Source organism: Molossus molossus, unplaced genomic scaffold (assembly GCF_014108415.1).
Source record: "Molossus molossus isolate mMolMol1 unplaced genomic scaffold, mMolMol1.p scaffold_m16_p_13, whole genome shotgun sequence".
Lineage (NCBI taxonomy): Eukaryota > Metazoa > Chordata > Mammalia > Chiroptera > Molossidae > Molossus > Molossus molossus.
Window position 1 is genome coordinate 45095212 of NW_023425348.1, and position 13567 is coordinate 45108778.

The following is a 13567-nucleotide window of genomic DNA, read 5'->3' on the forward strand; positions in this document are numbered from 1 at the left end:
GATCACCTTATTCTTTAAGGCTAGGGCTTTTTGCACTTCTTTCTTTTTCTTCTCAATCCAGTATTTTCCACCATTCCATAAAGTACAAGGAATTGGGAGAAGTCATTTTTTGTCTGGAATATTTATGAACTAAGCCTTGATAGGACAGTTTTAGTAGCAGAAAGGACACTGAAACATTTCAGATACAAGAAATAGCTCAAGCAAAGACCCAAAGGTACGGGAGGGCTGGAATGGTCCTTCTTGTACCTGTATAATGGGAGGCTTCTAACACATTCTTTTTGATACCCTAAGGTACAGTCGCTCCACTCTGTTCTATTTCAGGGAGCCCCTTGACAGAGCGGAAAGTTTCGATACCCAGTTGTTGTGTATCCTTTGCAACAGTTGATGAGGCATCTCCTATCTACACCCCAGTGGTTGAAAACACAGATTCCCCCATCTGGAATTTTCAACAGCAATCAAGGTTTGTATTTTATGATGTTCCATTAACCTCTAGAATCTGGTTTTGTTCCAGGAGATAAACTCAGAGTGAGGAATGTAACAAACACAGTAATATTGAGCAGACCTAGAAAATGCTTTTCTTATCAAGCAGTGATTTAATCCTAGTGCATTTAAATTCAAGCTAGCAAAATGTGAAGGGATTAAAAAGTATGAATTGGTAGTTATAAAATTGGTAGTAATGGGGATGTAAAGTACAGCATAGAGAATATAGTCAATAATATTGTAATTATGTATGGTGTCAGGTGGGTACTTGAAATATCAAGGGGATCACTTCGTAAAGTATATGACTCTCTAATCACTATGCTGTGCACCTTAAACTAATACAAAATAATATTAAATGTAAACTGCAATTGAAAAATAAAATGTAAACAAAGAAAAAATGGGAAAAAGTAAATTCACAGCTAGCAGTAGTTTAAAAGTTTTGTTGTGATGTTTTTTAACTCGGCTAGGTACAGTTCAAAAATTATTCTGTGAGGATCAAAATTATCTTTAATTCCCAGTGCCTAGAACAAAGCAGGCATTTAAGATGGTTAAGATAAATTTTAAAATATTCTTAGAAGATGAGAGCTAAAAGTTCAGGGAAGACTTCTTAAATAAGACACCTCAGTTGAGTATGGAAGAATGTATATGTTTTCTAAATGAAGAAGGCAGAGAGAACAAATCTCAAAAAAGGGTTGTACATCCTTGGAAAAGTATTCTGATGCAATGGGAAGAGGTTGGGCTTTGGAACTAGAAAGACTTGGCTTCTAACCCCATCTCTGTCATTTACTAACTGTGTGAGCAAGTTACATAACATCTCTGAACCTCAGCTTCCTCATCTCTAAAGTGGGGTAAATCACAGGATTATTGCGAAGTCCAAATTAGATGGCATTTAGGAAAATTTCCTCATGGTACCTATTAAGTACACAACAAATCTCCTGTGGAAGGCTCAGAAATCAGAGGCTGAGTCCTGTCAATCATGTTACAGTTGTAGAGACTGTGGCCCAGGGAGGTTACATGATAGCATAGGCAAGATTAGAAGAAAAATGAATAATGGTACTGTTTGTCTCCTTTATCACAAAATTGTTTTTTTGTTTTGTTTTGTTTTTGTTGTTGTTTTTATCCTCACCCAAGGACATTTTTTTTCCATTTTTTGTTCAGATAGAGTGGGAGGAAGAGAGAGGAAGAGAAAGAGAGAGAGAGAAACATCGACATGAAAGGTACAGGTCGAGTGGCTGCCACCCACACAACCAACCAGGGCCGGGGACAAACTGCAACCAAGTTACGCGCCCTTAGGGGTAACCAAACCCGGGTCTCTCTGGACCACAGACTAACGCTCTAACTGCTGAGCCAAACCAGCCAGGGCACAAAATTGTTTTATTTGACCCTCCTAGCAATCTTATAGGTAAATAATACCATCCCATTTAACAGGTAAGAAAACCAGGCTAATGGTCACTTAGGTGACAATAGTAGAAATGGAATTCAAAGGTAAGTATTTTGACCCCCTAGCTAGAATTAAAAACTCCAACATGGTATTTTTTTTCACTTTAGCACAGAGCCTCTTATTCAGTTCAATCTCTTGATTTGCCTTGGTTCTCCAACTTGCTCACCTGTAGCATTGGTACCTGATTTGGAGCTTTCCAAATCTTTGTAATTTAAAACTGTAATTCGTGCCATGTAAAATATATTAAAGGTGCGGAGTGAATTCCACATCAACTTCTTCATCTGGTATGAAAATTAGGCACTTTTTATTTTGGTGCCTTACCTCTGCACAGAATGGCTTTGGAGTCAGGCAAACTAGGGTTCAAATCCCAGCTCTGCCACTTGCTGATTTTATGTCACCTTGAACCAATCACTTCACTTCTGTGAGCCCAGCTTCATCATCTGTAAAATGGGGATAATAATGCCCATGTCATAGGTTTTTGTGCAGATTACATATATATAAAACACTTGACACTATGCCTGGCCCAAAGAAGGTACTCCATACATGTTCTTTTCCCCCTCTTTTTCCCTTCTCACCATTACCCCATGCCCATGGCACAGGAAATATTCTTACCTGCTAAATTAAAACTGTCATTACATGTTAAGGGGCTCCCTTTCCATACTCCTTCCCTTGTCTTGAGAAACAGTTTGTGTGTGAAGGGGAAATTGCTGTATCAGGGGAGCCTGTTTCCAAGTCTTGGCAAGTTACTTTACTTCTCTGAGTTTCTAGCTCCTCCTCTCAACTGTGAAAATAAAAATATATCCTAGAAGATGATCATGAAAGTAAACTGAAAGTGTTAGGAAAGTGCATTGTAAACTACATGATATTCTTCAAATCTAAGCTTCATATTACAGAAGCGTCCTACACAGTTCATTTATCATGGTTGTTTTTCTTAATAGGCTATCAAAAGAGCTTCTTTTGAACCCACAACAAACTCTGGTCTTCAAAGTCTGGCATAAAGGAGGTATGAACTCTATTCTGGGAACTCTGATTGTAAAAATGAGCTCACATACAATTGACAGTTTGCTAATCCTTTTCTTTTTTTTTTCTTAGCGGGAGGGAGAGAGTGGGGAAGAGAGAGAGAGAAACATCGATGTGAGAGAGACACATTGTCTAGTTGCCACCCACACAACCCCAACCGGGACAGGGACAAACTACATCCGAGGCATATGCCCTTAACAGGAACCGAACCCGGAACTCTCTGGTCTGCAGGCCGACACTAACCGCTGAGCCAAACCGGCCAGGGCAATCCTTTTCTTTTTTTAACGAAGTAAAACAATGGCACTGGTGGAGCTGAATATACACATACGTGTTAGAGGGAATCCCACAGAATGCCACTGGAATTTAAATCCTTAGAAAGTGTATAATTTTGTTTGACTACATGCTTAGTGCAGAAATCCAAGTACATATGAGTGTTTCCAGTTGAATCTCAACTATCATAATGTACATTGTGCCATACACAAGTGATTTCTACCCCTTGTATATTGTGTTATGCCTTCTCTTAACTCTGGCTTATTAACCAAGACCCTAGCATTTTCAGGCAGTAGAGTCTGACAAATTGTTCTTCCTTGTCTTAAGAACCTTCTCAAGACAGGGGTACTTATTTCCTGGTCCTTGAACCTAGTTTTACTCAGCTATCATTTATTAAGAGGCATAATACAACAATGTAAAGAGCACAGACTCTGAAGCCACACTCTTTAAATTTAAATACCAGTTCTGCCCCTTACACAGTAGTATGACCTTGGGTAAATGACTTGACTACTCTGTGCTTCAGTTTCCTTTTCTGTAAAATATAGATGATAATAGTACCCACCTCATGGGGTTTGGGGAGAATTAAATGAATGCCTGATACTTAGTAAATACTATATCACTGTTTATAAGTGAATTGCAATGTGCTACAAGCTTTACATACATTTTTAATTCTTCAAGGTAAAAATATAATTAGTTAAATTTTATAGATGTGAAAGTTGAGGCCCAAGGAAGTTTAGTGGCTTACCTGAGGTTATATACCTATTAATTGATGGAGTCAGGATTTGAACCCAGTTTTGACTGGCTATATAGCCTTCACCATTTATGCTTTACCATGTTGGTAAGGTTAGATGACTCAGAAAAATAAGGCAATGAGGATATCCAACTATCTCACAACTCCTATACTTAAAAATTTTGTCTTACTAAATCCCTTTTATAAAGTTGCTTTAAGATTCCTGCTAGACCCAAGCGTCCATCAGTAGATGAGTAGATAAAAAAGCTGTGGTACAGTTACACAATGAAATACTATGCAGCTGTAAGACAGAAAGATCTCTTACCCTTTGAGACGACGTGGAGGGACCTGGAGAGTATTATGCTAAGCAAAATAAGCCAATCAGAGAAACACAAATATCACATGATCTCACTTATTTGTGGAATATAATGAACAAAATAAGCTGATGAACAAAATAGACCCAAAGACAAAGAAGTAGGGTTCAGACTGACAAACCTCAGTGGAGGGGGTTTGGGGGAGGGAAGAGATAAACCAAAGAACTTATATGCATATATGCATAACCAATGGATATAGACAACATATATCCATGTTGGTGGGGGGATGGGAGGAGGGTACCAGTGGGGGGGAAAAGGAGGAACATCTGTAACAAAAATTAATTAATAAAATTTTTAAAAGATTAAAAAATTTAAAAAGATTAAAGATGCCTGTGCCCTGCCAGTGTGGCTCACTATTTGAGCGTCAACCCATGGACCAAGAGGTCGCTGGTTTGATTCCCAGTCAGGGCACATGCCCAGGTTGTGGGCCCAATCCCCAGTGGGGGGCATGCAGAAGGCGGCTAGTCGATGTTCTCTCTCACTGATGTTTCTATCTCTCTCTCCCTCTCCATTCCTCTTTCTTTACATAAAGAAAAAATATTAAAAAAAGATTCCTGCTAGAACCCTGGCCAGTTGGCTCAGTGGTTGGAGTGTTGGCCCCCAGACCAAAGGTTCTTGGGTTCAGTTTCTGGTCAAGGGCACATACTATCCCCAACCCCGTTCGAGGTTGTGCAGGAGGCAACTAATCGATGTGTCTCTCTCACATCAATGTTTCTTTCTCTCTCTCTCTCTCTTCCTCTCTCCCTCCTGCTCTATCTGAAGATAAATGCAAAAAAATGTCCTTGGGTGAGGATTTAAAAAAAAATGAACTAGCACTACAAAAGGAAAATGATGGATTGTTCTGCTAAATCTGATATTAAATTGAACTCTTCAAAGCCATTGTTTTTCTCAGTGACCAACTTAGCCAGATTTTTCCTCAAGTATGTTTAGGATGTAGTGCTCTCATGTTAAGGGAGAACTCTCAAAGTGAGGTTACCTAGACCTAACGTTAAAATATGTCAAGAACAGGTTACATCTCCGATAACCAAATAAAGCAAGAGTAGTTTTCTTTGTAAAGTTATAACAGATCTTTGGAGTGCAGATTAATGGCTTTAACCATCATTCTTCATCCCCATTAGGTAAGCATTATCTACTCTGGGGAGCACAACTTCAAGCATTCCTAGAATCTAAGACTGTCCAAATTGAAGGGGATCTTAAATTCAGTTCAGTACTTCTCATTATATATATGAGACTTGAGGTTCAGGGAGTTAGAGTAACGTGTTTTTAAGTCAAAGCCACACTCAGATTTGCTGTCGTGGCACACTGCTTCTTTGTCCCAGTCTGCATTGGCCAGCTCACTCGTGCTTAGTGGATGTTTATCAAGTTGATGTGGGAAACTGTTATGCTAAGTATGGAAAGTGTAGAGAACATAAAGCAAGTAATACTTGGTCTCAGCTTTTAGGTTAGTCCCAGTCTAAAGAAGAGCAAGCTGTGTAAACAAATGTTAGCGTGTGATGAGTTCAGTGTTGCCAGCAGTGTGCACAGGGAACTGAGAAACTCAGGACTACTCCTCTTGAAAATTTGGATTCCTTGATTTATTTAGCAATTTGAAAACAGAATTGTGTCCATGTTTTATAGATTCAGCCTTTGATATTCATTGGAGGGGATGGAGCTTATATCAAATAGGAACTTGTGGAGTGGTAGAGGCCTGTTTGTCCCCAGCTACTTTCATTGTCAGAAATGAGGAAAAAGAAGCAATGAGTCTGAGTACAAGATCATTGCATGATAGTTTTTCCAGCCAAAAAGAGGATCTTCTTAGTCATTAAGGGCAGCCCCCAAGCTCATTTTGCATTCTGTACTTTCTTTTGTTATTTATGTCACTTTTGTTTTTAATTAAATACGTTATAGAAAATTTTGAAAATGCAGATAGGCATAAATGGGAAAATGCAAATAAATCCCTCATAATTCCAAGAGTGCTGGTCTTTCACATGCTTCCTTTCAAGACCCAGTGCCTTGAGGGAAATCACTGAGACATGATAACCTAGGGAAAAGAACAATTGTTTGTGTTTAAGGGTGTTCTCCAGTGGTCTATACCAAGAGGACAAATCACAACCCTGCCAGCTTTTCCCTGCCATACAAAAAGGGAGTAAATTCATAATAGTGAAAGCAGGTTATGGTTGTCAGTCTCTCTCATCCTCATTACCTGTCTCTTCTGTTGATTTTGGAATCATTACACCCCCCAGCCTCCTAAATCAGTTTCTCTGTGTGCAACTTCTGATCTCAGAGGCAGGACATGTCCAGCCACACTGCCCAGCTCTTCTCTTTCCCCCACAGATGAGGAGAGAGTGATTGGCTTTGCCTCAGTGGACCTCTCCCCACTTCTCTCTGGCTTCCAGTTTGTCTGTGGTTGGTACAACATCACAGACTTCAGTGGAGAGTGCCAGGGGCAGATAAAAGTTGCTGTTTCCCCTTTGGAAAGTTTGATGCACTTCAAAGAAGAAAGGCAAGCAAGACGTGGGGTGGAAACCCCAGGATCACTGGTATGTATCCTGATTCACATCTTAACCAGTAATGGTTCTACCGAGCAAAACCTACAAGACGTTTCTTTACATGTGTTTAGTACTTTCCAGCTCATAGAACACATTATATATATTTGTGTTTTATAATAACTTCATGACCTTTTGGAGGTGATTAAAATGTTCTGGAGTTACATAGTGATGATGAATGCACAACTCTGAATATACTGAAAACCATTGAACTGAACACTTTCAAAGGGTGAACTTTATTATACATGAATTATATCTCAGTTTTTAAATAAAATAAGATTAGTTGCAGTGTGGAATCTGAAATCATATTGGTTGAACTTCTTTAAAACTCTTACATTAAAATCATTGGTCTATCATCAAAAAAAAATTAAAAGCTAGAGACTGGGAAGAATGGAATTGATTATAGTAATTATAGACAACTCTTTTAAGGAGTGTAACTATAAAAGAAAGAATTTTCCAAACTGTACCAGATAGGGGAGCTCGATCAAGGCAAAAATTGTGGTTTATTCATCTCTCTATCATATGTGCCTGGCCCAGGACCTGACAGAGTAGGCATCAGGAAATACTGAAAGAATGCATGCATGAGAAAATGACAAAGAGTTATTAAATAGTCCCTGTATACTACAGTCTTTTCTTCACATCAACCCTGGTCAGATAAGAAATGCCACAACCAACCCTGGCCAGTTTTGCTCAGTGGTTAGAGCATCGGCCTGCGGACCGGAGAGTCCCAGGTTCAGTTCCCGCTAAGGCCATGTACCTCGGTTGCGGTTTGTCCCTTCCCTGGTTGGGGTCATGTGGGTGGCAACCACTCGATGTGTATCTCTCATGTCAATGTTTTTCTCTCTCTCTCTTCCCCTCTCTCTCCTTCCCACTCAATCTGAAGATAAATGCAAAAAAAAAAAGTCCTCAGGTAAGGATAAAAAAAAAAGAAATGCCGCAACCAGATTATCCTTACATGTAAATGTAAGATAATGTCTAGCCAGGAGTTCACAGATTAGCTGGAGAAACAAGATCATAAATATAGATAAAACAACTGAAAGGCAATCTGATAATATAGTCTTTAGAGTGGGCATAACAGTACCTATCTCATAAGATTATTGTGAAGTTTAAATGATAAAATGCATGTAAATTGCTTAGTATAGTTCTCAACACATAGAAAATACTCAGTAAATTATATTTGTACACATACAATACATTTTACAAATTTACTTATATTACTTTGTTCCAAAGGGATTCATGGTGACAAGGGTACCATTTTTTTTATTCCTTCTGCAGATCCCAATATACCATCCCTTTCCCTTCCCTGTCTCTGATGTGTATGCTACATTCCCCAGCTGCATTGCAAGACAGACTCCAGAACAAATTATTGATACCTCATCAAAAGAGCTTGATGTCTCCTCTCCTAGGAGGTGAGTGATTTCTTGATGATGGGAAGACATAGAGTCAAAGAATATAAGTGTACGAACTGGTTTGTCATTTCTTTCTTTCCTTTATTAGAGGAAGAAACTAGAGGCGGGGAAAGAGCTTTGTTGACCTTCTGTTACAACACCTGGAAACATCAATGTCCTATGAAGACAAAGCTTTTATAATATAGGAACTAGAACTTTTACTGCTATTAAAAGGATAGCTTCAGGCAAGGGACACTTTTCTCTTTTCCTTAAAGGCCTTTGACCTTCATCTGTAAAATCAGTCATCAGCTGTATGATAAAGATATCATGACTTTCTCCTCCCAAACCAATGTGCCAGGTTATTTTTGTAAAAACCAACTGGCTCATCCTTTTCACCCAAGCCAACCATGGCTATGCATATGGATATTGGGCTAGAACATATTCCATCCTGTCAGAAGGCAGGGTCAAAGAATAAGATTGCTTCTCTGCACCCCCATTCCCTTCCAGGCCCTAGTACCATTTAGCATCCTTCTGCCTCCACTAGTCTTTCCCGTGTCTTTCTACCTCAGAGGGGAGGCAGGGGATATTTCCCTACAGCAGCAGTTACTGAGTTGATCTTTTCTTCAAGAAAGAACTCTCTAATACTGCTAAGCCACTCACAGGCCTACTACTGGGCTATGTAGCTTTCTACCTGCTCACTATATGATGAGAACCTCTGTGTTCTGCATAAAGGGAGCCCATGTGTCTGTCAAATCCTAGACCCCAGGTTAAGATATTTCTGTTATTTTGTTTCATGGAATTTATTGGGGGATATTAGTTAATACAATTATATAGGTTTCAAGTATACAGTTCTATAATACATCATCTGTATATTGTATTGTGTGTTCACCACCCCAAGTAATGTTCTTCTGTTACTATTTTATGGGTGTTACTTTGACCATAGCCAGTCTATGAGACATATGGGTAGGATGAGGGCACTGATCTAACAATAGAAATACAAATCAGTGGTGAAGCCACTGTTTAATAATTATTAAAGCTACAAGTTTAATGATCTTCTTTTTGTCCACATTAAAATGTTGCTGTGTCCACTTCAAAGGGCCATATTAAAAAGATTATTCTACTCCAGCTAGCCATCCAAGACTAGCCAAATTGTGGTATATTCATACAATGGTATATACTACTTAAAAATAAAAAGAAAGGGCCCGGCTGGTGTGGCTCAGTGAACTGAGCGTCGTCCCATGGACTGGTCAGGGCACACACCCAGGTTGCAGGCTTGATCTCCAGCAGGGGGCGTGCAGAAGGCAGCCCATTGATGTTTCTCTCTCATATCGATGTTTCTATCTCTTTATCTCTTTCTCTCTCCGTGAAATAAATCAATAAAAACCTTTTTTTAATCCTCACCTGAGGACACTTTTGCATTTATCTTCCGATAGAGCGGGAGGTAGAGGGGGGGAAAGAGAGAGAGAGAAACATCGATGTGAGAGACACATCAAGTGCTTGCCACCCACAGTACCCCAACCAGGGCCCGGGACAAACTACAACCGAAGTACGTGCCCTTAGCAGGAACCGAATCCAGGACTCTCTGGTCCGTGGGCTGACATTCTAACCACTGAGCCAAACCAGCTAGGGCAATAAAAACATATTTTAAATAATAATAATAATAATAATAAAATAAAAAGAAAGACAATGTTGGTATACAACAAAATGAATCAAAAAATAATAATTGAATTGTATACTTTAAATGGGTGAAATATCTCAATGAATCTGTTATTTTAAAAGATTCTTTTTTTATCCTCACTCAAGGACATTTTTCCATTTTTTGTTCAGATAGAGTGGTAGGGAGAGAAAGGAAGAGAGAGAGAGAGAGAGAGAGAGAAACATCAACGTGAAAGGGACACATCAAGTAGCTGCCTCCTGCACAACCCAAACAGGGCTGGAGACAAACTGCAACCGAGGTATATGCCCTTAATGGGAACCAAACCCAGGTCTCTCTGGACCGCAGGCCGACACTCTAACCGATGAGCCAAACCGGCCAGGGCAACTAAGGAGATTATTTTTTAAATAATAATAAAAATAAAAAGATTATTGCTGGGGTCAAGTTCTTTAATACCCTACGATAGAATTTGAAATTTGTTTTATAGATAAAAGAAAAGTCAAAACTAGAAAGAAGTGATGATGATTAAATAGATTAGTACTTGACAAATGCTTAGAACATTGCTTGGCATGTAATAAGGACTCTATAAATGTTCTCATTATTTCAGATCTGTGATTTTTATAATGTGGAAATTTTATTCAAGGGGAATGGGTAATACTAAAGATACGATTATTTAGGACATTGTTGTAATCCAAGAAGAGTTGATGAAGCCAGAACTCTGGTAGTGGGATGGATTTGCAATACCATTTCAGGAAGGTGATTTGTTTATTGTCACACTAGGAGTTTTCGCATTGGCTGGAAATTTATTTTGCCCCCATTTATTCCTGACAGAAGTGGTGCCGCAAGAAGCCATGCATCACGGCATGAAGAGCATGTGCAGAACATCCGCCGATTTCATGAATCCCTGCAGCAGGGAGAGGCAGTCTTGCCAAGTGATGACAAAGCAACCACCTCACCCTTGTCCTCTCAAACTTCTATTCTAACTTCTCTCAGGTGAGACCCTCTGCTAAGAAAAGATACAGGAAACTATAGTGGAGTACAAAGTGAATGGACAATGGCAACCTGCAATATAGCTTTTCTATCAGCTCCCATAACTCTGGAAGGTGTAATAGGGGCTTCCATACACATTAATGTCAAATTGGACCCTGGAGCCTCACAGGATACCTCATAGGTAAATCTGTTTAAGCTTGGGCCTTTTATTCCTTCACAAGGCTCTATTTTTTATTTATTTATTTTTCTTTATTGATTTTAGAGAGGATGAGAGAGGGAGGGAGAGATAGAGAATATCGATGGGAGAGAAATATCAATCGGCTACCTCCTGCACGATACCCAGTGGGGATCGGCCCACAGCCTAGGTGTGTGCTCTAACTAGGAATCAAACTGGTGACCTCTTGGTGCATGAGTCGATACTCAACCACTGAGCCACACCAGCTGGGCACAAGGCTCTATTATTGATGTACTATTAATACAAGAACTTTAGATTATTCACCAAACTTAATAATTACCCTCTCACATCTACACAGCCTCTTATGTACTTTACAATTTACAAAGCCTCATTGTGCCCACAGTCTTTATCCTTACAACCACTGAATTCTTCCAGACCAGCATCTGTCCTGGTAATGCTTCTCTGTCTCTTTCTTAGTTTAGTCAGCATCTGAGCTCAGAGAAACACTGTGAGAATTGAAAGGGCCATTATAGATCATCTGGACAGCCCCCAGATTATCTAACAAGAAGTGCAGTGCAATGAAAAGGACTTGGCTTCAGAGTCAGAGAGACTTGACCTCCAATCCTGGCTCTGCCCTTCCCAGTGGAGGAGATAGCCATGTTGCCAGATAATTATAATGTTGCAGGTTTCCTGGCCAAAGGTAGTTGGAGGAATAAGTAACATTCTAGATTGGTCATGGAAAGATTTAAAGAAGTCATATTTGAACTTGTCTTGGAAGGAATCAGTCACCCAATGTGAAGGGTATTCTGTGCAGAAAAACCATGGTAAGGCCCAGAGGTATAAAACAGCAAATCAGGTTTGGAGAAATATCAGCATTGCAGTTAAGATAAAGCTGAAAATAAGATATAAAGAGCAAGGTGAGCCCTGGCTGGTTTGGCTCAGCGGTTAGAGCGTCTGCCCGCGGACCAGAGAGGCCCAGGTTTGGTTCCCACAAAGGGCATGTACCTCGGTTGCCGTTTGTCCCCAGCTCCGGTTGGGGTCGTGTGGTTGACGGCCAGTCAGTGTGTCTCTCTCACATCGATGTTTCTCTCTCTCTTCTTCCCTCTCTCCCTTCCGCTCAGTCTGAATATGAATGCAAAAATGTCCTCGGGTGGGGATAAAAAAAAAAGTGAGGTGAGTTCTGTAAGGGTTATATTTTAAAGGGCCTTAATTGAATGTCAGGCTGAGTTTCGACCTTTTTTATTTTAATCTTTACCCAAGGATATTTTTCCATTTATCTTCAGAAAGAATGGGAAAGAGGGAGAAAGAGAGAGAAGCATCGATGTGAAAGAAACACACCGACTGGTTGCCTCCCGCACAACCCCAACCTGGGCCGAGGACGAACCGCTACTGAGGTACATGCTCTTGCCAAGGATCGAACCCATGACTCATTGGTCAGCCAGCTGACACTCTAAACGCTGAACCAAACTGGCCAGGGCAGAGTTTGGACTTTTAAAACAGTGATTCTCAAGTGGAAAGTGATGGGGAAGGGAAGAAGAGTAAGTGTAAAGTTTGAGGAAAAAAATATTTAAAAGATTTTCTATTTGGAAAAAACACCTTGTTGTTTGATTTCAAAAAGCAACCTCAGAAAAGAAAGATTGGCAAAATCTTTTTGATTGGTGGAGCATGGGTTAAAAAGGATTGAGCAGTTGTGCTATAGACTATGGAGAACTGCTCAAACTTATATTACAAGTAAGTAATATTTTCAGATTCTCACCTAGAGACTTGAGGCTTTTTAAAAAACTATCCATGGTGTGACTATATTTTATTAGGTCATTTACATAACCTATTTTGGAACCCACTGAGAAAAGAGAAAAAGAAACTCTCCTTTAACCCAGAGCAGCTTCCCTCAGCTTCAGCACTGTTGACATTTGGGCCAGATATTTTGCTGTGGGGGCATGCCCTGTGATATTTAGTAGCATCCCTGGACTTTGTTCACCAGACACCAGTAGCACCCCTCTCCTAGTTATGACAATCAAAAATGTCTCCACACACTGCCAAATGTCTTCTTGGGGTCAGAACTGCCAGGCTAAAAACCACTGTCCTAGAGCAGTGGTTCTCAATGTAATGTGTACCAGAATTGCAGTGATTGTGCCCAGCCAGTGTGGCTCAGTGGTTGAGTGCCCATCCGATAGACTGAGAGGTCCCAGTTCAAGTCCCAGTAAAGGCACATGCCCAGGTTGCAGGCTCGATCCCCTGTAGGGGGCATGTAGGAGGCGGCCAATCAATGTATCTCTCTCACATCGATATTTCTATCTCTCTCTCCCTTCCTCTCTCTAAAAAATCAATAAAAACATATTTTTAAAAATAAATAAAATAGCCCTGGCAGGTTTGGCTCAGCGGTTAGAGTGTCGGCCTGCGGTCCTGAGAGACCCGGGTTCGGTTCCCGCTAGGGGCGCGTACCTCGGTTGCAGTTTGTCCCCGGCCCTGGTTGGTCGTGCGGGTGGCAGCCACTCGATGTGTTCCTTTCGCATCGATGTT

General features: G+C 40.3%; 1 protein-coding gene and 1 long non-coding RNA gene across 15 annotated transcripts in view; one reads left to right on the forward strand and one right to left on the reverse strand.

The window, feature by feature from the left end:
* The window catches only part of C2CD3 (C2 domain containing 3 centriole elongation regulator), a 156216-nt gene that overhangs the window by 112577 nt on the left and 30072 nt on the right, over window positions 1–13567 (forward strand). For 13 of the 14 annotated variants that reach the window (XM_036258605.1, XM_036258603.1, XM_036258602.1 and 10 more), the window contains 6 exons: window positions 322–460; window positions 2860–2924; window positions 6629–6834; window positions 7724–7750; window positions 8116–8249; window positions 10714–10875. In XM_036258605.1, coding sequence (XP_036114498.1) covers window positions 322–460; window positions 2860–2924; window positions 6629–6834; window positions 7724–7750; window positions 8116–8249; window positions 10714–10875 — 733 coding nt within the window. The remainder of the gene's footprint in view (window positions 1–321; window positions 461–2859; window positions 2925–6628; window positions 6835–7723; window positions 7751–8115; window positions 8250–10713; window positions 10876–13567) is intronic. The other variant, XM_036258617.1, reaches the window with a different exon arrangement.
* The window catches only part of LOC118627995, a 39440-nt gene continuing 28130 nt past the window's right edge, over window positions 2258–13567 (reverse strand). The window contains exons 4-5 of the long non-coding RNA XR_004959235.1: window positions 2534–2702; window positions 2258–2361 (exon numbers count right to left, since the gene is read on the reverse strand). This is a non-coding gene — a long non-coding RNA (uncharacterized LOC118627995). The remainder of the gene's footprint in view (window positions 2362–2533; window positions 2703–13567) is intronic.